This window comes from Felis catus, chromosome B1 (genome assembly GCF_018350175.1).
Source record: "Felis catus isolate Fca126 chromosome B1, F.catus_Fca126_mat1.0, whole genome shotgun sequence".
NCBI lineage: Eukaryota > Metazoa > Chordata > Mammalia > Carnivora > Felidae > Felis > Felis catus.
The window spans coordinates 183,905,278-183,930,584 of record NC_058371.1 but is presented as its reverse complement, the minus strand read 5'-3'; the positions used below and the strand labels follow the sequence as shown (position 1 = coordinate 183,930,584).

General features: G+C 37.8%; 1 protein-coding gene across 9 annotated transcripts in view; it reads left to right on the top strand.

The window, feature by feature from the left end:
- Positions 1–25,307, top strand: part of RBPJ (recombination signal binding protein for immunoglobulin kappa J region) — a 218,444-nt gene that overhangs the window by 130,300 nt on the left and 62,837 nt on the right. For 2 of the 9 annotated variants that reach the window (XM_045056498.1, XM_045056497.1), the window contains exon 2: positions 22,741–22,923. The exons of the other annotated variants lie outside the window; for them this stretch is intronic. In XM_045056498.1, the coding sequence (XP_044912433.1) occupies positions 22,907–22,923 (17 nt within the window). In that variant the 5' untranslated portion in view covers positions 22,741–22,906. The remainder of the gene's footprint in view (positions 1–22,740; positions 22,924–25,307) is intronic. 9 annotated transcript variants of the gene reach the window in all.

The following is a 25,307-nucleotide window of genomic DNA, read 5'->3' as shown; positions in this document are numbered from 1 at the left end:
GAAACATGCTTGGCAGTATACAAACATGCTGTTATTTCTCTGGACTCTGCTTTAGTCCTCTATTTCTGTTTTGCCCTTTGCAACAAACTTCCTGTGGAGAGTTCTTCTATCTCCAGTTACTCTTCATTCTCCCTAAAGCAACTTCAGCCAGGCTTTTATCTCCACCACTCCAGCAAACCTGCTCCTCTCCAGTTACCAGTTACCCTGCAGGTTATTGTAGTGGTCAGTTTTTTCAGATGTTATCTGAGTTGATGAACATTTGATATCTTAGATCACTCCTTTCTTGCTCACACATTTTTTTTTTTTTCATTTGGCTTGTAGGATACCACACTCTTGGTTTTCCACCTTGCTGGCACCTTTTTCTTGGTCTCTAGTACGTTCTCATTTTACCACATTTATCCTGCTTTTTATCCCACACTCTGTACTCCTTCCTGTTTTATTTTTCTCACTCGCATATATCAATTTCTAACTATGTATTATTTGCCTTTTGATTTTGTGTTTCTCTGCCCTACTAAAATAGAGTGCTTGGTACATAGAAGGTACTCAGTAAGTATTTGTTGAATGAACGAACCGATGAAGTGTTCTAGCAACATCACTTTTTGAATGCTCTGTCGTTTTCTCACTGATTTAAAACCCTACTTCTACTACCGTATGTTATCAAGGTTTTTAAAAAATATTTATGTATTTTGAGGGAGAGAACACGCAAGCAGGGTAGGGGGAGAGAAAGAGAGAGGGAGAATTTAAGCAGGTTCTACTCCCAGTGCGTAACCTGATGCGGGGCTTGATCTCACTCCTGTGAGATCATGACCTGAGCCCAAATCAAGAGTTGGATGCTTAACCAACTGAACCACCCAGGCATCCCTAAGGGGCTTCCTGGTATTAATACAGATTCATCTGATGTGTTTTAAATGTAATCTGTTATCTGAATGTGATGCTCAGTAGCCTTGAGATCTGTTGTTAGATTTAGCTTTTGCCATTGTCTGGTGGGGAAAGTAGCAGTCGTGTTTGATACAAATTTAACCCAGGTTTACCTGCTAGTTGGTGGAAGAGTTGAAATTCAGACTCCTGTCACTAAGGGTTGTGGAATCTAGTATGTGATGGTGCTACTGGGCACTCTTCCTCTCCACACCCTCCTCCTCAAATTTGAGATTAATAACCTTTAGTCCTCCATCTACAGGATTGGGTGTGCTCACTGAATAGAAGAGCCCCTTCCCTGACTCCAGCCAGAGTGAAGATCTGAGGCAGGAGGATGAAGTTCAACAGGAATTTGGTTTATGTGGGATTTTGGTCTCTGCATTTCAGTGTATGATTTTGAAAGAAAGGTTGTGGAAAGAACACAGGCTGAAGGTCATGAAACACATTCTTTTCACTACTACTAACTAATTTGATGCTCTGCTTCCCCTTTTGTTTGTGTGTGTGAATAATACCTGTGATTTAAGCTGTAAGTTAAACAGGATATTATACGTGTCAGAGAACTTAGAAAATAATTCTTACACTGTGTAAATGAAAGGTAGTACTATTAAGAATGACTTGAGTCACGTGTTTTTGGTGCTCTAGATACGTTTGGTTTTTTTTGTATTACACTGGAGTACTTTTGATTTTGTTTTATGTCAAACTGTTTTATAAATGTAATTTTAAAGTTTTTGCTGCAAATGTTGTTTTTCTAAGACAGCAGCTGTGGATGTGGCTTAAAAACTGATGAGCATCTACAATGATGAGCCTTTATGGAGCAATGAAAGGCTGCTCACAAATTGTAGCCACAGTTGAAATGAATTCTGTGTTTGTTATTTGTGAATCCCTAAGGGTAAATGTGTTTTGAGGGGGGTGAGTTAGGATAGTACAGACTGAGAAAGTGTTTCTGTTCTGGTAATCTTTGGAGTCATTTCTGCTACTGCTCTTTCCTGTGGCTGAAGGAATTTGGAATATTTTGCTTGACCTCTTTGATGATTCTTTCTCTATATGTATTATTTGGATATATGTAAAGGTAAATTGTAATACTACGATGTTCTGTGGACCTAGTTTCTGTCATCGAATATTTTTACTCTCAGCAACTACTGTGTATAATAGCTCTTGTGAATGATACTTAACCTGTGTCTGCTGTCTAAAACTATTAAGTGTTGGGCTGTTTGGACCTAAATATTTTCTATTTGGTATGATTAGCTCATGCATATCAATAGTTTTAGGTACAGCGCATTTATTCATTTTTATTTCAAAAGCATATGGTTTTAACATGTTATTGAACAGGTTCAAATAGTTAACTCTAAGTTACTAAAAGTTGTTTTACTCCAAGATACGAAATACCACATCTGGAGCTGAGCTACAAGGAATATTGAGGAGCTGTGGTTTTTTTCTATCAAAATATCTAGGAGATATATTTCTCAAAAGAATTCTAGAAAATGTCTTTTTAAAAAAAAGGAAGGGTGGAAAAGTGATAGTTGGAACAAATGAGGATCCATGGCCAAAAAACCCCACCACTGTGTATGTGGAATTATGACCAGTATTTCTGAATGTCTTAGAATATAGAATTGCAAATGTCTGTATTTATGTATTTAAATCATCATAATAGATTCACTTTACTTTTTTTTTTTTTTTCAAATGTTTAGTTATTTTTGAGAGAGAGAGAAAGAGAACACCAGTGAGGGAGGGGGAGAGAGGGAGAGACAGAATCTGAAGCAGGCTCTCCACTGTCTGCACAGAGCCCGATGCGGGGCTCCAACCCACGAACTGTGAGAACGTGCTCTGCACCGAAGGTGGAGGCTTAACTGACTGAGCCAGCGCCCCAGATTCACTTTGCTTTTGTAGACAGTACTTAACATGCTTCTTCATCATAAATTGTTGAGTATTGAGGATATAAAAAAATAAGTTGTTAAAATTGACTTTTTTTTTTTGTTAAATTTAGTCTCATTCCTCCTAGTAGTAAATTTTAAACTTTGACAGTAATCTCTTTATTGTATGGGACATGTTTTCAAGAGGATTTTATGCCCATTGAAAAATAACAATTTTTGTGAATTGTACTTGCTATCTATAGTCACTTGTGGCTATAAAAGCATTTTCGCTGAGTTACCTCTGATTCATAACCAAGTTTTAGCAGAGCAGATGTAGACTACCAATGGAATAATTAGCCAAAACATATTAGGGGGTTAGAGAGCCCTCTGTGTAACATTTAATTTCTTGGCCAGTTTTATATGAATAATTAGTTTTAAGGCAGTTAAAATGTCTTCTCTTGGGATTTCACAGTTGTCACTGATAGCTGTAATCACTAGGGAAGTAGAAATATTCTTTCCATCGAACAGATGGCTTTCCTAGCTCTAGTCCCTAACAGTGCCTATTGAGGTTGATGTTTATGTTGGATGATTTCCTAATCACACCTTTTGAAAGATAACACCTGGTAATAGAATATGATGTAGATGATAAAATGACTTAGTGAATTTGAGAACTTGTAAAAGTTGGAAGTGTATATAGTTCCCACGCTCCTGGGGAAGGTAATCTGTTTGTGTTAGAGCAATCGGTAGTGGCTAGTAATGCCTCAGCTGTCCTGTCAGGGATTCCTTAGCTACCTCTTCCACTTTTTGACTTTCATTAGCTCTGACATTAGTGTGCTGTTTTCATTTCTGTATGGTCAGATGATCAGCCCATCCAGTGCTTTGACGCATTGGTAGTTTCTGTTAGGATTAAGGATAGGTTTCCATTGTGCATGAGGAAGATTTCCAGAGGATACAATGATGCAGGAGCTTACAATTACAAGATCACATCTTTTTTCAGCTCTAATGTGAAGCTTTTGTGGACATTTTACTTGCTACTAATGGGATTATCTTATCCCTTTTTATTTTTTTTATTTTTAAAAAAAAATTTTTTTTAACGTTTATTTATTTTTGAGACAGAGAGAGACAGAGCATGAATGGGGGAGAGTCAGAGAGAGGGAGACACAGAATCTGAAACAGGCTCCAGGCTCCGAGCTGTCAGCACAGAGCCCGACGCGGGGCTCGAACTCACGGACCGCGAGATCATGACCTGAGCCGAAGTCGGCCGCTCAACCGACTGAGCCACCCAGGCGCCCCATCTTATCCCTTTTTAACACGTCTGTTTTCTTTCTGTTTGGAAATTTAAAAACTCTTACACACATGTATTGGAGATTTGCATGTATGCTTATTCTCCTGAAATTTCAAAACCATAGTCAACTATTAAGATTCTAAGAACTTTGCATTTGTAGGCTATATTTACTCAATAGCAATAAATGTTTGTTTGTTGGCTTTGAAGTCATTTCTTAATGGCATCTGAAAGCCACTGACATTTTGGAGATTGGTGAAGACAGGTTGCCTTTTGGAAAGATAGGGCTGGGCTTTCCATCTTTAATGGAGCTGGTTGGGGCAAGTAGTAAGAGTAGATACAGTTATGGTAGATCTCAACTTTGGAGCTATCAAAAATTTGTCAAGGAAAAAAATTCTGGTGCTTTATACTTGTCAGAGGCAGGGTAGTGGTGCCATTTGTTAGATGGGATGGCACAGAGATAAATGGCACAGTAGAGGAGTTGAGTCAGTGTTGAGGGGGAGAAGTTGCTGGTTTTGAGTGTGTTTAGTTTGAGGCCCTTGTAGGAGAGCCAGATGAGGACATCTGGTGGCCAGGTATGTATATGTGTTATGTTTGTGGTTCCTGGAGCTCAGGAGAGGTCCAGGCTGGAGATACACACCTGAAGGCTATTAGATGGTAATTATAACCTTGGGCGTGGGCACAATGTTCCTTGGGAGTTGGCGTTAAGCAGGGATGAACTGCTGGTGAGCACCAACATTTAAGGAATCAGTAGAGATGTAGAAACCAGTGAAAGGAAACTAATGCAAGAGACAGAAACCTGGGCAGTGTAATGTCACAAAAATGAAAAGAGTACTTTCAGAAGGAGGGAAACTAGTCACTTGTGTCAAATTGGAAAGAGGGCAAATGCTGTAAATCCAAGTGTTCACCAGATGTAAGACTTCAAAGACCTTGACCAGAACAGTCTCAGTGCAGTGGGGTCTGTACTGGGGATTGTCATGGGTGAGGGCACGGAGACAACTCTTTCAGGAGTGACGGCTGTGAACTTGGTGTGAGGGACGCTGTGTGTGTTGTGATGGAGCTTTTGAAAGTGAAGTAAGCTGGACTTGTTTAGCTGCCGATTGGAAGGAACACAGAGAGGGAAGAGGATGAAACTTAGATTGAAAACTGTTGGTGCTTTTTACAAAGGGTTTTTGTTGGGGAGGCGGGCGCACATTCAGTAATGCTGTGACTGTGAGGAAGTTCACGAATTTGATTCTGTTAACTTCTCAGTCTTTTCACGTGCACTGTCTCGAGTTAAGATTGAGATTCTTTTTTTTCCTCCTGAAGGGGTGGCGCTTATGCTTGGTTCTTTAATATTTTTTGCTTGGTGTCTTTCTGATTATGTGAAGTGGTGGTTTTCATTTCCTGTGAAGCCAAAGAAGGTTGCGTGTTTTTGGGATCTTGATCCGCACACACTGCAAAAGCTGTGCGACACGTGCAGCAGTTCGTTTTGTACTGTGCCCTGTGCCACAGTTTCTAGACTTCTGATCGCTCACCTGTATCCATAGAAAGTTAACATGTACCACAGTGTATGTAGATGATGTATTCAATTACGCTGAACTGTTGTACTTTAATAATAAACACAGCAAAATATGTACGGAAATTTGAAATGTTGAAAAGTACTGTGATAAAAATGAAGTAAAGTTTTAAAGATACTTTAATAGAATGGAAAAAAACACTTTTTTTTTTTATCTTTGCACATGTTTTTTAGTGGTGGCATTGTATTTAAAGACCACTTTGCTATTTTTTAAATTGTGGTAAAGTGTACATAATATATACTTCATTAATTTTTTAAAATCTTGGTTAATTTTTTGTGATAGGGTCATTCAAAGGGCTAGATTCAAGTTCATTTTATTTCTATACACATCAAGTGATTTTTCTTAGCTCAAAAGCCATTGTTTACCTTAAGTGATTTTAATTTTACAAAAATAACTTGTAGATAGCATACTACAGGAAGCTGCTTGTCTTCACAAGAAAACTAATCAATTTCAGTACATTTTTGTATAAGAAAAACGAGTAACTGTCTTGTTTCACAGCCCTTTGAAGTGCTTTGCCACTAGTTACAGAGCAAAGCAAACCTCTGTGTGGTAGGAGAGATTTTCCTGGTTACTTCTTATCTCATGAAGATACAATGTTTTACAAAACTAGCCACATCCATAGCATCTGGTAGTACTTTGTGCCTTTCTGTCATCCTGTTGTCACTTGCTAATGAAAGATAAAATGAAAGTTCTTGTGTGATGGGATTTCAGTACGCTTTTTACAGGAATCTGCTTTTATTTTGGTTAAAGCAGCCATGCTCACAGCAGATAATGCTCTCACTGGTTTTCTGTAAAATGCTTTTCATTAAAGTCAAAAAAGCTCCCTCCTGAAGATACCTTGTCTTTGTGTTCATTGCTCTATCACTTGCACCTGGAAGAGTGCTTGTTATGTAAAAGACACTCAGTAAATATTTAACTGTATAATGAATTTGCAGTTGAGAATATTTTCACATAGATAGTTTCTTAGAAAATTTTGCATTTCATTAAAAAGTCAGAAAAGACTATAAACTAAGGCATATTAAAAAACCATCTATACTACCAACTATATGGCAAATTTCTTATACTATGTAATTAAAAATTTTTTTTTAATTTATTATTATTGAGAGAGCATATGAGTGGGGAAGGGGCAGAAAGAGGGGGGCGGAAAGAGGATCCGAAGTGGGTTCTATGCTGACAGCAGCCCAATGCTATCCAGGTGCCCTGAGCTTGTGACTCTTGATCTCGGGGGTCCTGAGTTCAAGTTTACTTAAAAAAAAAAAAAAAAATCATACTAAAAGGTAGTTTTAGTGAAAGAGACAGTGTGGCTTCTGGATTTGCATGATGGCAGATTAAAAGATGTCAGGCTAACTCTTGGTAAGAAACATGTTTTACTCTAAATTGATAGTTAAGGAAGATGAACAAATTTATTTGCCTGAGCAAAATGTAATTGTAAAGGAGAGGAACTTTACAGGAGTTAACATGTTTTATACATTAATTTGGATTACCTAAATAATTACTTGAAAATTTTTGCTTTATTAAGGTGCATAACGTTTCTGCTAATGCTGTTGATTTAACAATAAATATAGCACCATTATACAGATTAATATATAATCTCTGACCTAGGAAAAACATAAATACTAAGACTATTCAGACAGAAGTAGGGAAATAGGACAGTGAAGGCCTAATGTTAAGATCAGTGGGAAAAAGACATAAATATTTGACTGCTGAGATATTGTGATTTATGAGAAGTATATATTTGGTTATTCAGATGACCACACTGCCTTTTTCATATAGGTCTTCATCCACAGGGCATGGTTCATAGTTGCTAAAACCCTTGGGATGTCCTAAGAGATGGGAGTGATAAGGGTTTCTTTTCTTATGTTAATGAGATGACTTTTGGAAGGCCCCTTAGGATGGGGGCTGGTTGCCGGAGGGAACCAACCTTGTGATTAGAGGGATGGAACTTTCATTCCCCGCCCCTCCCCACCACCTCTGTAGGTTGAACCAATTACCAAAGCCCAATGATTTAATAAATCATGACTTTGTAATAAAGCCTCCACTAAAACCCAAAAGGACAGGGTTCAGAGAACTTCCAGGTTGGTGAACACTTGGAGTTGTTTTCTTGGGAGAGTTGTGTATGCCTGGAAAGGGCATGGAAGCTCTGTGCCCATCTTCGTACCTTGCCCTGTGCATCTCTTCCACTGGGCAGTTCCTTAGTTATATCCTTTTATACTAAACTGGAAATCTAGTGAGTGAAATGTTTCCCTCAGTTCTGTGAGCAGAACTTGCAAATTAATCAAACCCAAGAAGCTCCTTGGAACCTCCAACCTATAGCTGGTCTGTCAGAAGCACAGGTGATAAACTGGGCTTGCAACTAGCATCAGAAGTGGGGGTGGGGGCAGTCTTTAGGACTGAACTCTTCACCTGGGGAATCTGTCTCCAGGTAGTGTCAGAGTTGAGCTGAATTGTAGGACATCCTGCTGGTATCCAGAGAATTGTTTGTTGGTGTGGGAAATACCCTCCCCATGTTGGAATTGGTACCAGAACCCATTTAACCACATACTTAGGTCTCCAGGCATCGCTTAAACTTTTTTTTTGAGAATGCTCTGTGACATAAACAATTGATTCAAGGCAACTATGTGTGTCAGAGTAACTTCTTTATATGGCCTGTTTTCTGTACAAACTTTTATCTTTTTCTATGAGCTTTCTGTTTTGATGGTATGTTTATATATTTGGAATTATGTATATGCTAGATGGAACCTGCTGCCTTAGTTTATACAGTCGGTTGCTCAGTAGGAAAGCTATAGTAGCAGCTTCTCCAGTTAAGAAGGGAAGTATGCCAAGAGCTGCTTTGGTGTATGTGTGTTTGTGTTTGTTGCAGGTCTACTTTGGGATCACAATGAGTTGATACTGTTTATGATAGCGATACTGTTTATCTTTGATTAAAGATCAATAAAAAGTCATTTAAATTGTTTTAAATTCAAAGTAGCATTAATCTCTACCTCTGCATTTTTGTCCTAATGGTAGCAGTTTTAACACATCCATTGTTTTGTCTGTAGGATTGGAGTTGACCTCACAGCTTTTAAAAACCAAAACCAAAGAAAAAACTCTCCGTGGCATTTTAGTAAGTCCATATATGAGAAGGTTCATAGGAATTGTTTTGTCTAACGCATACAGGAGTTTCTGCCACGATGCCATATATATCTTGACAAACCTTGGACTGCAAAATCATGCCGTGAAAGTAATAAAGCTTATTGGGGCAAAACGGATGGATGGGGCAGACTACTGAAAATCCATGGAACTCTGCTCTTGAATACTAACTAAGAACAGTAGCAATTCTAATAAAAAACAAAAAACAAAAGACCACACTTTTTGTACCTTGTATTACCATCAGTCTTCGGAGTCTTCTACGTTGAGCTATAGCCTCCTCCCTGTTGTAGGAGTTGTAAGTTCTAGAAGGGCATTGCTTCTGAGAGACTATTCATTAAAATTAAAAATTGAATCCGAGGTGTGTAGCCTTCTTCATTAATCCATTGTTTGAATACAGGTGGAATTTTTTTGCAGTTTCTTCATCTTCACAGGCAGCTTTGTTTTGCCAAATAGGTTAATTTAGCCAAAAGAGTAACAATTCCTGAAGCCACTAGATCAACCACTATTTACAAGAAAGAAAAGTACTTTTGTAGATTTTTCAGGGTTTTTTCCTTAAAATATTCATCTTCTGCTAAGGTTTTCTCTCTAATTGTGAAAAAGCTTGTCCCAGTTGCCTTAAAACATTAATATGCTGGGAAAAATCATGTTAATGTCAATATGACTTCCTTTTATACTAGCTTTATTTCCCTGTTTCTAGTCTCCTGAGAAGTAATTCACAGCAAAGGGAGATACATTGTAGCAGAACAGAGTTTATTTTTGTTTTGATTGGATTTATAAAATTGCATATGGTGAGTGGCAGGTGAGTATTAGTTTTGGAATCAGACCAGACTTTGAATTCTGGCTCTGCCATTGAAATGTCACTTTCTGCAAGTTACTTGACTTCTTTAAGCCTCAATTTCTGTATTTATAAAATGGAATTATTATACTTCCCACAGAGTTGGTAGTAAGTAAATGAGATAATACTAGACAATCTTTTTTACACACCAAGTTTACTAATAAATGTTAGCTATTATAATTCAGAATATTCTTCAGAGCATGACCTAACGTACCACTACCAAGGAATATTTTCAGCAAGTTTTAAAATTTCCAATAATTGTTACATCTTGATCAGTTTTATTTAATATAAAATAAGAGAAGACAGGATTGTGTTTTTATCATCAAATGTAGGTCACAAGGAAAGGATATATATAAAATGTAGTAAATGAGATTTGTATTTTCATTTTTTGGCAAAGATTTGTATAGTAAACTGATAAAATAATCAGAATATGCAGAAGCTGTGATTATATTTAGGCTCTTATGACGTGAAGGGGCTACAAACAGATTTTTTTCCTTAGGTTACAATAGGGATGGACTTTTTTTCATTTAAATGCCATTGAATGTTTTATATTCTCTTCCAACTCGAAGCTTTCATTTTGCCCGATAAGTTGATATGGAGCTCCATTTAAAACTTACTGCTCAGTCTTTTTAAAATTGATGTTGCCTGTTGACATTTTTATTTCTGAAGTTAAAAATATCCCATCTGCGAACTGTCTGGTACCATGCACTGAAATGTTTTCAGCAAATTCTATTCACAGTCATTTCTTAAACACCTGGTACAGGCAAGAATTTTGAACACCTTCAGTTTTGTAAAAGATGAGTTAAAGTTTCGTCCTGAGTAGTTTGGGCTGTAGTGCAGAATCTGTCATTGCTCATAACTAACTGCAGGATGCCGGGAGAATACAATGGCTCCTATAATAGAGACATTTCCCAAGGAACCTTGAGGTACAGGAGAAGAAGTTCATTCAGACTGGGGGTTTTAGCAAAACTCAAAGGATTTCTTCTTCCTCTTCTTATGTTTAAACTTTTAAATTATGCTAGAGGAAGATGAGTTCTGGAAATCTGGAGGCAGATTTTACGCAGGAATGCCTATGTACTGACTCTGTCCTCTGCCCCTCCCAGTAGGGATGTGGTTCTGTTTGGAGACAGATTAAGTTGATTCAAAAGCCAGGAGTGCCAGTGTTTACAAACATTCTTTTACTGGAAGAAAATAGAAAGTCAGTTGAAAAGTCAGCCCGAGTAGTGGCCCAGTGAGAATGCATCTGTTTTCTCAACTCTGCTAGAGCTGAACCTGAGTGTGGTACTGACAGCTGTGAGAGCCAAGGTTAATCTGTGCCAAGGTTGGCTGCCTGCGCTTCTCCAGATAGCCACTGCCGTTCGGTTAAGTTTGCTACCATTGGCTAAATAGAGTAGGAGCTAAATCAGGCCAGATCAGGAGAGTCTGTCTTACCTGTCTGTGTAGGTGCTTCCTGCTTATTTGTAACCTATTGAAGTGTAACACAGTTAATACAAGAATATATTCCTATGTCGTTATTATGATAGTTTACAAGTCTGCAATGCTGCTCTCTTCCTCAGAGGTAACCACTGTTAAAAATTTAGAACATATTCCTCCAGACAATTTTCTGTGTACTTACACGTTTAATGTACATACATATAGTTTGGGTTTTCTTCAGGGCAGATGGTCTCATATTCCTATCTTACGTTTATTTTAAAAATGGTAATTATTGAGTTCTTTTCTTGGCATGTATTTAGGATTACTTCACTCTTGTTTTAAATCTGTGTGGTATTCCATACCCATAATATAGGTGTAATGGAATTTATTTAGCCACTTCCCGTTCGGTGTACAATTAGATTTCTCTTTTAGGAACAACACTGTAGTAAATATCTTTGTGTGGCACATATGCATGAATATTTTTGCAGGACATACTTAGAAGTGGAATTGCCAGGATACATACACATTTATAGTTTTGATAGATGCTGCCAAAATTGTTCTCCAAAAGCTTATATTACTCGCACCCATATTTATAGCAGTATATGAGAGTTGGTGAATACAATTCAATGGGAATGGAAACAAAGGGGATTCTGCACCGATAAAGAAGCATGAGTAAAAGCATGGAGGCAGGAGAGCCTAGTTGGTATGGTGAGGAAACAAGGAGTATAGAATCTGATGTAGAATATAGGAAGGAAGAAGGGCTTGTGGAAGATGAGTCCAGAAACGTAGGCTGGACCAATAACAAAGTATTTTTTAATGTGTTGTTCAGAACTTTAAACTTGAGTAGACAATGGAAGCCTTTCAAAAGGTTTTCATGTGAGCTGTATTTTAAGAGCAGTAACTATGAAGGCTAGATTTTTGAGGATGGGAGATTGGCTATGAGGCTGTTACAGTGATCATATGCAATAATGAAGGTCGCGTCCTTAGAAACGAGAGGAAAAAAATCAGATTCGAGCAGTGGTGCAGATTTAAAATCAGTCTTAGTGGCTTAGGATGAGAAGGTAAAAGATTGAATGTTGTGGCTCTCCGAGTGCCTAGGTGGCACCTTTTATGAAGATAACAAAAATAGAATGAGAAATAGGTTTGGGAAAAACCTAGGTTTGAGGAAAAATAAGGGAAATTTTTATTAAAATATAAGGAATAAAATAAGTTACTATCCACTGATATATTTCTATAAGGTATGTTCAGTTTTTTTTTATTGTGGTAAAATATACGTAACAAATTTTAAAATTTTAACCATTTTTAATTGTGTAGTTCACTGTCATTAAGTACATTCATGTTGTTGTACAACCATCACCGTCGTCTATCTCCAGAACTTCTTCTGTCTTCCTAAACTGCAGCTCTAAGCCCATTAAACAGTAAGTCTCCTTCCCACCTTACCCTGAGCCCTGGTAAGTAAATTGGTAACCATGATTCGGCTTTTTGGTCTCTATGAATTTGACTGCTTCAGGTCCCTCCTGTAAGTAGAGTCATACATTATTTGCCCTTCTGTGACTGGCTTATTTCACTTAGCATAATGTCTCCAAGCGTCCATTTTATAGCGTGCGTCAGAATTTCTTTCCTTCTTAATGGCAAAAGAGTATTCCATTTGTACATATGCATTTAAAAAATCTATCCATCTGCCAGTGGACACTTGAGTTGTTTTTGTTGAGGTTTTTGGGGGGAGGGGATAGGTCTTATTTTGTTTTATTAGAGTGTGAATACAGTAAAATTGAGTTTCATAAAACTGTACAGCCACGGTACTCTTGTGTAGATCCACTACTAGAAAATAGTGTTTGTTGCCACAAAGATGATTACAAAAGATCTCACTTTTTTACAACTCCTGCATATTACGGCTATTGGAAAAATGACCCCAAATGCCTATCCTACCAGTGGGCAGACGCTGTGATGATCCAAGGTATAGCATAAACTGGATTTAGAGGACTGCAGGCTTTTAATATCATTATTGGAATATTGTGAGGACTAGGCAATATGTACAAAATTTTGTACACTTTGAAGTGCCCAAAACACGGAGAAGGTATTGTACTAGATGTTCTAGCTTATTGTTTAACCGAGGAACTGTTTGTGAAAGAATTTTGAATTATTAGGTAGATGAAATAAAATAGTCCCTGCATCTGATGAAATAACCTAAGTGACACAGGTTTCATAGAAGAGGTGAATGAGCTGCCACCGAGGTGTTACCTGTTAATTGTGAAACTGCCTCCAGAGTCTTGATGACTGTCATAATAATTTTCTAATTGAAATTACAATGAGAACAGAGAAGTGAGAATAAGTGTATGAGGGAGGTTCCTTGCTCTTTTTATTCATTACTGTCTAGAAAACATATATTTACTTCCCTAGCTCTCTGCAGTCCGTTGCTCTGTAGCAGAGTTGTAATTATAGGCCCACCATCTGAATTATAACTTTTATTAATACATTTCATTGTAGTTCCATTTCAGAAAAATGTGTTGTTTTGGAACTCATTCACACATGCTTTTCCTTGCTGTTCCTTTCCTATCAACACATACACCCACACATACTGTTTGTTGCATGTCAAACTTGCATAGCATTTGGCATTGGAAAATTGAAAAGCATGAAGAGAATACAAAATATAGATGAAGATGGTAAATGGAAAATTAAAACAACAGATTAAAAGGAGTGTCTGGAGACTTAAACTAGTTCTTCCTAGGATGGCTAAAGTTAGAGGACAGCTCTTAGCTTTAATAATTTCTTTCAGTCCCACTGTAACAGGTAAGCTAATGGAAGATAATTGGTAATTTAAATGAGATGCTTAGCATGTGGAAAGCACTCCATGTTATCTGTTAAACTTATTATTTCTAATCTGTGGGTTTGAGACTGAGGCATTTTAGTAGCTGGAGAGCATCCGATAATAGGTTGCTGTTCTTAGCTGAAATTGCCTTTATTGTTTAACATCTACAGTGTTTGACTGTGGATTATCTCCCTTAAATTAGTCTCTGTTATTAGACATTTTCTTAAATGTTCTTGCCACTTTTCTTTTATTTAATACTGACAATTGCAGATGGCCCAGGATGCATAATTAAAATATGAAGATTATCAGAACACTTGTTTAATAAAGAATACTTTTACCTCATCAGTTTTTTTGTTTTTTTTTCTAATCCAACTGCAAGAAGGAACTAAAGAGACTGACTTGACTTGTCACATCTCCCTACCCTTGGCAGAAAGTTCTGATAAACTGTAATTTTAAACTCTTATCGGAATATCTGAGCATATCCAGTTTATGTATGTCCACATCAGACGAAACCGCCCTCAAATCTGCGGTCTTCCCCAGCTCAGTAACTCACTCCATCCTTTGGTTTTTTAGGCTAGAAGAAACCTTGGAGTCACCCTTGGCCTCTTCCTTTTTCCCTCCAACTCTGCCATCCAGTGTGTCAGCAGATGTTGTTAGTTTTGTCTTTAAAATATGCCCAGGGGCACCTGGGTGGCTCAGTTGGCCAATGAGCCTCAGGTCACAATCCCAGGATCATGGGATCCAGCCCCATGTGGACCTGCTTAAGATATTCATTCATTCATTCATTCATTCATTCTCTCTCTCTCTCTCTCTCTCTCTCTCTCTCTCACTCCCTCCCTCCCTCCCTCTCTCCCCCCCTCCTCTCTCCCCCTCTCTCCCCACCCCCCTGCCCCTCTCCCGCTCACATGAGCATGTGTTCTCTCTTTCTTTCTCTCTAAAAAGATGTAAAATATGCCTGTAGTTTTTTGTCATGTGTGACATTTCCACTGCTTCCACCCTGGTGTCAGGCTCCGTCGTCTTTACCTCCATAGTTAAGTATCTGCCTGATTTGTATCTGCTTCTTCTTTTATGTCTCACCATCTTTCTCTGCTCACCAGCCAGACTCATGCTCATCTTCCTTGGCTTAGATCTTAATCTTCCTCGACTCAAAATTTAGAGTAACAAGCTGAGGCCTTGGTGACCCGTGGTGGCCCCAAGAACAGGTGCATGCGCACCCCTACCCATACTCCCTCACCCTCACACAGTGGCTCGTCTGATCCATTGTCCTGCAGCCTCTGTGTCCCAGCCACACTGGTCTCTTGCTTCAGGAGTCCTGGACCTGCCGCTTTCGCCACCTCCTTCAGGTGTCGGCCCAAATATGACCTCAGTAAGGGTTTAGTTAAAGTTGCACCCCGTATCCTGTCTTCCTTGTCCTTTTCTTCTCTGTTTCTCTCCATAGCATTTACCACCATATGGAATTCTTAATTACAGTGTTAACTCTGTGCTGGATTTTGGTGTGATCTGTGCAGTCAAGTATCCTTAGTGCTTAAAAACGGCTGCCACGTTGTAGTTGTTCAAATATTTGTTGAGCTAATGAATTTGTCAAGAGAAAGGAGAGAATGCTTGAAGGCATGATGAGTTAGAGCCACAGACTGGATCATCGCCTGCATAATTGGAATAAACATTAAGTGTGAAAATTTTTTCAAACTTAAATCATAAGTACTTCTTGAACATTAAATTAAAACATTCCTAGGAAAGTGTTTTATTTTGATTCTAGAATTGTGGCATTGGCAGACGTTGTAACTGATTCCCAAATTGTGCTTCCAGAGTCAGTAAATGTTTATGCCTCCACAGGCAGGCAGTGTTTTTTAATGCTTTCATATAGAAGCATTATTACTGCAGTTTTGTGCAGGTATTAGCCACCAAGATTGTGATGGGTGAGACGTCACGTGTTCAGTAAGTGTCTAACCTGTGACTCCTGACTCGACTGCAGAACTTGATCAGCACATTCTTGTGTTACTCATGACAACACGCTCTTTTCAAGTCACCAAAATTTGCATTTTATTTTAAAGAAAAAGGGACCTAAGTGGCTAAGCTGAAGGAGATAATAGAAGCTCGGTTCACCCGTAAACTCATAAATGTGTACGTACATAAAAAGTACGAAGAAAGTAGAGGTAAATTTGACTCAGGCTCTTTAGCATTTCTTAGTTTCCTCCCAAGTCCTAGAACAGAAAGAAGCTTCTGTTGATTAGCTTGTTTTGAATAAGTGTATAGTAGTGTTTATGAGCTGATTTACTTTGCTGCTACTGCTTTTGCTTCCCTGACATCCTTTACTCAGCACTTTTGAACTACTGGTTTTTCATGTCCCTCTCCGCTTTCCCCCCACTCCTAGCTTTGGTCTCTGGGACAGGTAACAACTTGCTAACACCGATCCATTTGAAAAAGGATAGGGGTGTGTGTGTGTGTGTGTGTGTGTGTGTGTGTGTGTGCATGCCTGTGTGTAATTATGTTTAAATTACACCTGTGTATATATACTGTGTCATCTAGAATTCTAGCAGAAATATGGGGGTATATCGTGGTTGAACCCTGGGTGTTTATTTAATTTTTTTTTAAGTTTATTCATTTTTGAGAGAGAGAGACTGAGCGTGAGCAGGGGGAGGGCAGAGAGAGAGGGAGACACAGAATCCAAAGCAGGCTCCAGGCTGTGAGTTGTCAGCACAGAGCCTGATGTGGGACTCAAAACTCACGAACTATGAGATGATGACCTAAGCTGAAGTCAGACACGCAACCGACTAAGGCACCCAGGTGCCCCGGATGTTTACTATTTTAAGAGTAGCAGCAGCCTCAGCCACTTTGATGGAAGTTTTTATCAATGTTACCGAAGATTAGGATATACGTTTTAAGAAAAGAGTTTTCCCAGTTGGGAGTTCCTCAAAAGTAAAATTAGGTGAGTATTCCATTTTCCAGAATTGCTGTATCACAATGTTTTTTAGTTATTGAGCCTTGTTGATCTTGAGTTTAGCCTCTTAGCTATAGGTTCTGATGTTCTGTTATCCCTGATTGGAAAAGGAAGTACAGTTTTATTATCAGGATGGGAATCATGATAGTTTATGATTCTTGGAAAGATTCTTTGAAAATTACTCAAAGTTAGGTTTAACTTTAGGTTTATAATCCTCTTTAGCATTGGCAAAAACTAAAGTTGAAATTCCTAGAATGTGTGGTTTTCATACTTTTGATAATAGCAGTTGTTAATTTTCTGTCATTATATAACAAGATTGTTTCCAAGACTTGGTTGACAGAAATCGTTTAAAATTCAAGTGTCTGTAGAACACATCCTGTAAATTATGTTACAAAATTTAAAAGACTTTGCTTCATCAACTCAGTATACCATGTTTTCTCAAAATATTTTTATATACAATAAGCTTGTGAGGATTTATATAAAAATACCAACTTGGCTCAGTGTGTCATACGTTGTAGGCGCTGAAAACATTAAAAAAAAAACAACTTGTTTTTCACTTCTGGTCTCACCTATTTCTTTTTTGTCTCCTTTATTTATTTATTTATTTATTTATTTATTTATTTGGTAATGTTTGTTTATTTAGAGCACATGAGCCAGGGAGGGGCAGAGAAAGAGGGAGAGAGAGAATCCCAAGCAGGCTCCACACTCTCAGTGCAGAGCCCAATGTGGGGCTCCATCTCAAGATCTTGAGATCACGACCTGAGCTGAAATCAAGAGTTGGGATGCTTAACACTCTGAGCCACCCAGACTCTCCTTTACTCTTATATTGTCATTGTGATGTTAAAGTCTATTTCACACACTGCTCCTGCAGTTTGGGGGTCATGTGAAGAGGTCCAGAGATCTGAAACAGCATTGTGTGTTCTGAGAAATCTCTCAGTTCCACTATGGCTAGAACGTACCTTGTATTTGTATGGGTAGGAGAAGCTAAGAAGCTGGATCAGGAAAAGACCCTGTGGGAATGCAGTTGTCCAGCTAAACCCCAAACGCACCAACCTGTATTCTTTCATAACTTTCTTAATTTTATGTTCTTTTGTCGTCCAAACTTAATTTCTTCAAGAGTAACTCTACCTCCGTATGTTAAAAGCTGGCAAATTTCTGTATCACCTTTTAATGGTCTCTTAAATTTTCTGTTGAGATTTCTCGTCATTGAAATGTAAAGAGTAGAATTGAGAAAGAAGGAAACAAAAATATGTGACAGATCAGAAACTTTTTTGGAGTATTTTCTGACCTTAGATTCTTGATTTAATGGGTAAATTTTCTTGCCCTTTATTTAGAAACATGAAGTTGAAGGACAGAAATAAAGGAGAATTTAAGAGTCTGTGATTTAGAAAGTGACCTGCTAGTTGGCATGAAATCAATTTATTGGGTTACAACTAGCATTTAAATTAAATCATGACAGAATAGGATACAGTTTATTTCTGAGTGCGTATCAGGTTATGTACAAAAACCTACTTTTGGTGATGGTAAGCAAAGTTTGGAAAACTCCTATTTAATATTTATGTATGCTTTTAGCATTTCTATCTATATTGTAAAGATAGTATCCATTCATTTACTTAGGTATTTGAGAACGCACTGCTTCTCTTTCTCATCCTCTGTCTCCTTTCATTTGGGCAGTATTATGTGCCAGATACTGTTCTAAAGCTTTTACATGTATTAACTCATTTTTTTTTCTTCCATTACACAAATGGTATTTTTATCCCAATTTTTCAAAAGGAGAAGCTCAGGTGCCTAGTGATGATTAACTTGCTTGAAGTTGCATAGCTAGCTCGTAAGTTGTGGATCAGGGATTCAGATGCAGACCCAGGCAGTCTTTTCTTCAGAGCCCGTTCTTCTAACCACCACGCTTCATTGTCTCCTGTGTGAAGACACCTCTCTGACACTGTGATAAGTGCTAGAGGTACATCTGAAATGGTTCTTGATGTCATGGAACTTAGATATTTATAAATGTTGTGTTTATAATTCTCTATATTTGTTAAAATATATAAAAAGATACACAATGTGGGAAAACACTATATATAATTAAGTAACTGTATATAATTAGCATATTACCATGTTATAAATTTCAGTATCGTTGACTGTTATTTCCATTGTGTGGATATGCCATAATTTAACTATTCCTGTGTTGGAAAGAAATTCTCATTCCTTTCTTAGTAAGTAATATTGCAGTGAACATCAGAACGCATTCATTATTGTCATTTCAAATTACTATGTGAGTCTATTTACAAAAACCTAAAAATTTGAAGTTACTGGCATCTGTTTCTAATTTTTTGAAGTTTACCCTTTAGCAGTAGTGCTAATCTACCTTCATAAGCATTGTATTCAGTAGTTACAAACAAAACAATTCAGTCAAAAATGTCCTATGTCAAACTATCTTCTTTTAAAGTCTCTGTTCTTAATATTGTCATTGCAGTATATAAGTCCTTCCTAAATATTTTCTTTCATTTACTCAGATGTTTCTTTTTTTTAATTTTTTTTTTAATGTTTCTTTATTTTTTGAGAGACAGAGACAGAGCATGAGTTGGGGAGGGGACAGAGAGAGAAGGGGAGTCACAGGTCCCGAGGCAGGCTCCAGGCTCCGAGCTGTCAGCACAGAGCCCAACGCGGGGCTCGAACTCATGAACCGTGAGATCATGACCTGAGCTGAAGTCGGACGCCTGACTGAGCCACCCAGGCGCCCCTCAAATGTTTCTATACTTACTATGTTTTAGAGTATATCAGACATGCCCCCCATCATGAACATTCTTTGTTTAGTTGTCAATCATGTATCCAAAATGTGGTGCATAACATTTTCACATACTTAGGTTATTAGTGCCTAGTTTGTTCCAGGTCTTTGGTAGTTAGATAATACGTTTAAAAAGATAACAGTTTCCCTGTTGGACATAGCATGGTGAAGGAGGCTGTAACGACTGGCATGGAAATATATTTGTCTCTTTTATAAGAAGTGAAATATTTTGTAGACAGTTGCATAGAGTCTTTAATTAAAACACTAATTTTACAATTAAAAAGTATATAGTTGCACATCAGAATTTCTGAGGGGCATTCGTATTGTAATCCACTATTTTGGATATTAATGCTTGTAAAAGGAGTTATACAGAAGGGTGAGTGTTATTGATGAAGATGTTTTTAAAAAGACCTTTAAGTTTTTTATTGTAATAGTTTGACTCTTAAATGTAGTAATTCTGCAAGATTTTGTTTCAGCAGTGTATAAAGTGGTTTCTTTGAGTCATCTAACTACTTACCAAACAGTGGCCGTAGTAGTTGTGTTGATCACTTCTGCAGTCAGTTTTGGAATGTAGTGTGGATGCATGGTTTCCATTCAAATTTGAAATTGTTTAGGAGTTTCCTTTCCTTAACTTGCCAGATTTTTTTTCGGTGCTTTTTGTTTCTCTTTTAGTTTAATAATGCTTTGAAGTATTGGAGGGAGCTGTCCATCTACTTTTGGGGAGGGGGCTTGTTTTGCTTGTATTTTTAATTACTGATAACCTGACTGAATGGCCTCCCCTCTCTGAGCTAGTAAATATCTCTTTCCATGAGGCTAATACTGGTAGCAGTTTATGAGACAGGACCTATTTGGAAAAATGTGGCAGTGTACCCTCTTTTTTTTTTTTTTTTTCTTAAGTAGGCTCCACACCTTACATGGGGCTTGAACTCATGACCCTGAGATCAAGAGTCACATGCTCTGCTGACTGAGCCAGCCGGGCATCCTGGCATGTATCCTCCTAAGGAAAATACTTTTCGTTGCTCATTTTTCTTTGGTCATCTAAAATTCATGTTGATAACTACTGTGGTTTCCAAGTCCTCTTGAAAAGATATTTAAGTGTATAACTTCATGGAAATACTAGATTTCATTTGTAGGACTCAAATGGAGTTTCTGATTTTAGTGTATATGCCTGATTCTAATCCTTAGTGGCTTGACAAAGTGTACATATAAACCATGGCTACAGATCTATTTACATATGTTTGACTGGGTTTTGAGTGAAGAAGGCTTTGTAAAATTAAATTATTGTTATATCAGCCAGGTTGAAAAACAATGTAAGTGTTGGACTTGATTTCTTCTGACTTACTCTAGAAGATAGATTGGCGTAGCAGATTGCTTAAATAATCTCTGAGCCCGACCTCCCCGAGCAGAAGGAGGCAACTAACTCCTCAGTCTGGGGCGTGGTAGACCAGGATGAAATAGCAGTGGTGCTTTGCACGGTTCTTGGCATAATGACAACGGATGTCAGCCTCAGGACCCCCACTCCCCCAGCAATATTCTGCAACAATATTGTAACAGAAAAGTGCTGAAATTCTAGCTAAAAGGTCCAGATTTAGGTCCTAGTTCTTTTGCTGCTTGCTCTCTTGGGTCAGTTAGTTGACCACAGTGTCCATTTTGTCCTCTATAAAATGAGGTTCTAAAAATGAAACGACGTAATGAGTAAGAGCTTCGGACCTAGGCTTTGATTCTTTTTTATCTAATGTATTTATATTTTGCCCTATTTCCCAATAGTTGACATTAATTTTTACTTGCAAGGGAGGAGCTGTCCTTCAGGAATATTAAGCTAGTATTTGTGTGTAGGACGCATTAACTTGGAGGAGCAGGGTAGAGGAAGCAACGCGAGCGCCCTTCCAGGGAGTTGTAACATCTATTGGCCCGTCAGGAGGCCTTGAGGTGAAGTGAGAAGGGGCAGGGGGGTTCCACTGCGTGGTAAAACAATCTGTTCAGAAAGACTACCGTGGCTCTAGTGATTTCACTGGGCCGGGTCCCTTGATTGTGTTCTTCGTTAGCTTCTTCCTGCCTACCCTGGTAGAGTTCTTTCCTCTATGCAGTTTTGTCACTGTTGTCAGCTTTCTGAAGAGAGACCTGTATTTGTTGCATTCTCCACAACCTGCAATAAATCTAAATCTCAAAAATATGTAATTTTCTGACATTGGACTTTGAAAGGTTTTCATCAATTGAACCTACTTTTGCAAAAAGGAAATAGTTCCACTTTTTCCTCAACACAGACTTTTTAGTGCTGGCTGGGAAATTTTGTCATTTTCCATTTCTTGTCTTTTACCGTCACACGAGCTGTTCATAGACCCAGAGCATAACAGACCTGTTCCGGTGACTCTTTTTCTTTGGAAGCCCTTTTTATGGCTTGCTTTTACTTCAGTCATCCTAAAGTAATTTTAATTGCTTTATGACAAATGCGTATTGATTGTCAGTTTTACTTTCTCTGTGTAGCTTGAGCACTCCTTCTGGTGACTGTCACAGATTGCCAAACCTGAGGCAAAAGTAGAGTGAGTTCTTAGATTTACAATGTGGCATATAAACTTATCGAATCACTTGAATAATGAAGTGTTTCAAGTATTTTATATAAGAAAGGTGGGTGGGAGTGAGGACCGCGGGACGGAAACCTGCCAGGGCAGCCACAGAGCAGCAGTACCAGTTGGTAGTTAGCCACGTGTTGTTCATTGATACGTGCGTACTCTTATCAAAGTAAGCTTTACGAACTGGAGCTCTTTTCAGCGTAATGACTTCCATGGAATTAAAAAGATTTAGCAATGTTAGCATCAGGTGGGACAGGACCCTCTGCTGTACTTACTAATGAGTTCCCTTTTGTACAGGTTGTGTGGGTTATTTTCAGCTCTCTTTTAACACGGAATAGAAGAGGTGGTCCATCAGAGGCACCCACCAAGTGTTCAGATCTGTCTTTTAGATTATTTTCATTTCGTGAAAAGAACACTGAAGAATCAGTTGGGGCAAAGAGATTTTGTGGGGTTTTGTTGGACCTCCGTAAAGCCAGAGCTGTCGCGCCAACTGCTAAGCATGTATTCCTTCTCATTCATAATGAGGCCTCACGTTAAAAAATGACTTCCGTAGTAGCAGCAGCAGCTTTGTTTTTGTTAGTCGTGGCAGCAGTTAACAGTGCACCAGTGGCTTAACATACCAACACTTAAGTCCTTATTTTTTGTTTTTGTTTTTAAGTCATTGAAATTATGAGACTATCATTCAAATGGAAGCGTTATAGTTCTTCGGAACCATTATGATCTCAAAAGGAAAGGAGAATGATACAGATACACTGGCTGAGGTGTTTTGAGGTGCATCGAAGTGTTCCAAGCTGTGACTTACCTTAACATGTTCTTGAAGTACCATGGCGTGGATTAAAAGGTATGCTTTAGAAATCTCCCAGTGACCCCAGGGTCATGGATAGAATGAACGCTCATGATTCTATATTTAATTGTCACATAGTTAAAGAGATTTTAATACTTAGATTATAGATGTGGTTTTGGATTTATGGTGATAGTATTTTTTCTTTTGTTAAAAAAACCCCCATGTATCTATCACCAGCTTGATGAATGATTCCCTCCCCACCCCACCCCCACTCCCGCCCCAAGAAATGGTTATAGAAGACACTGGGATGGATATTTTCCCTGGATTTTAATAGTGATGGGCTGTAATTTCTTTTACCAAATAGTTTAGGAATTATTCGTGTATTAGTCTGTAATAAGCTCTGTGGTCTGCATCATAGACGAGTTTGTCTGCCGTGCTGTCATTTCATGGCCTGAACAGGAAATAGTTGGTTAAATGCTTTAGTTGGAGCCTTAATTTGACTAAACAAAATCATTCTTACTTGGACCATTTATAGTTCATGCTTGTTTTTGTCTTTTACAAATAATTTTTCCTGAGAGGAAAATGAGTGTCTTCTTATTAACAGTGATTGTTACTGCTTCTCTAATTAATCATTCACGTGTTTGTGGTATGTAGTCCCACTGTTATTTGTGGTTGCTAATAGTGGTAATTCTAGGTTTCATATTACCCACTTAACCATCAAAAATTGTTAGGGTTTTTGTGTTCATACATTTTATTTGACTGATGTAGTCAAAACTACTTTTTAATTATTTGAAACCTTGGAAACCTCCTACTTTTGTATGGTGTGCTTCCTGCTAAATGTTTGCTTAGGGATGGTGGAAGTGAATAAACCCAGGAAGAACGCAGAGTTTATTACTGTTGTACTGGGTTCGGAATTCTTCATCTCTTAGGTAATGAAAGAAAGTATATTGGGAAGGTAACAGTTTAAATCATTGATAGGTAAATTTAATAGAAATATACCAGAGCAGTCTGTAATTTTTATCAGTTGGGCTACCTTATGTTAAGATCTTTTGACAGGTTAGCAGTTAAATTCTAGGTGGAATTTAGTTATTAAACATAAGACAAAGGGGCTTTATATTAAATTCTAGCCTATAATGACAGCAGTGTAATCAAGTTTTGAGGTAAGGTCGGCTGCTTATTAACCAAGGCAATCATTCAGTTCAATAGTATCTACTCTCTAAAAAGATCTTTTCTGACATGGGTTGGAGATGATATTGAATACATTGTTTATAAAATGTATTTCTTTATAATATTTGCTATTTCAGCTTTAAAAATCTCTTTTTGTGGGATAGTACATGGGGCATCTGTTTTTTGTTTTGTTTTGTTTTCTTTTTTTTAACTCCACAGAGGATTCTTGATGCAGAGACCAGAGTTGGGAACCCTTTGGAAAAGTTTATAACTTAGTGGTTAAGAGCTTACACTCTAGTGCCAACTGACCTATGTTTCAGATCTAACACTTAGTTTATTATTTTGACAGGTTGTAAAAATGATATGGAAAAAAGGTTTATATATTAAAAATATAGTAACATAAGTATACATAATTATATAATTTATGTTAATGCATTTTATATGTGTGTGTGTATATATATATGTGTGTGTATGTACATGTACATATCTATATGTAGGTTATGTATCTATATAAATAAATTATACACACAGTGCTGGGTAGGAAGCCATTGTTGAGTAACAGATGATTATCAAATGCCAGATCAGGAACCTGGTCTGGGAGGGGGGATGCTATTAACATATTTTTCTTACCTTGAGTTTTACACTTTCTCAGATGATCTTCCTAGAGCTAAATGAACAATCACTATTTGACTGATGCTTTCAATTCTTTGGGCTTTTTCTCATCAGTGAAAGGTGGTCACCAGAGACTGGTAATTTATCTATGGTCCTCTAATTCTGCCCAAGTAGAGCATTCTCTAAAGCTATGTTTTTCAAATTGCAGGTTTCAACCCATTCATTAGTGGGTCAAGAAATTGATTTAATGGGTTATGATCAGCATTAAGACACATATTAGAATAGAAAATAAAATATCAGAGAGCATGGGCTATAGAAAAGGCTATTTAAAAAATATTTTGTTTCAGGTTTTTAAAATGCTGAAATAAAATGTATACACATTTATGTTGATTGGATTGCTTTAAGTGTGCCTACCATGGTCACAGATGCTATTGGTGTGTCTTGTTTCACCTTGTTAAGAAATATCCAGGATACGTTCCAGTCTGTGGCTTGTGATGGTATGCCGTGCTCTATATTACCTTCAAGGATCCCCTTACCATCCCTTTCATTTGAAGTGAAGGTTATTATAGGAGAGTATCTAAGGAGTAGAGGAGAATAGGAGAACATAATGGCGTTTGAGTGGCATTACAAGGGTGTTTTATCAAGTAGAGTGATCAAGTATA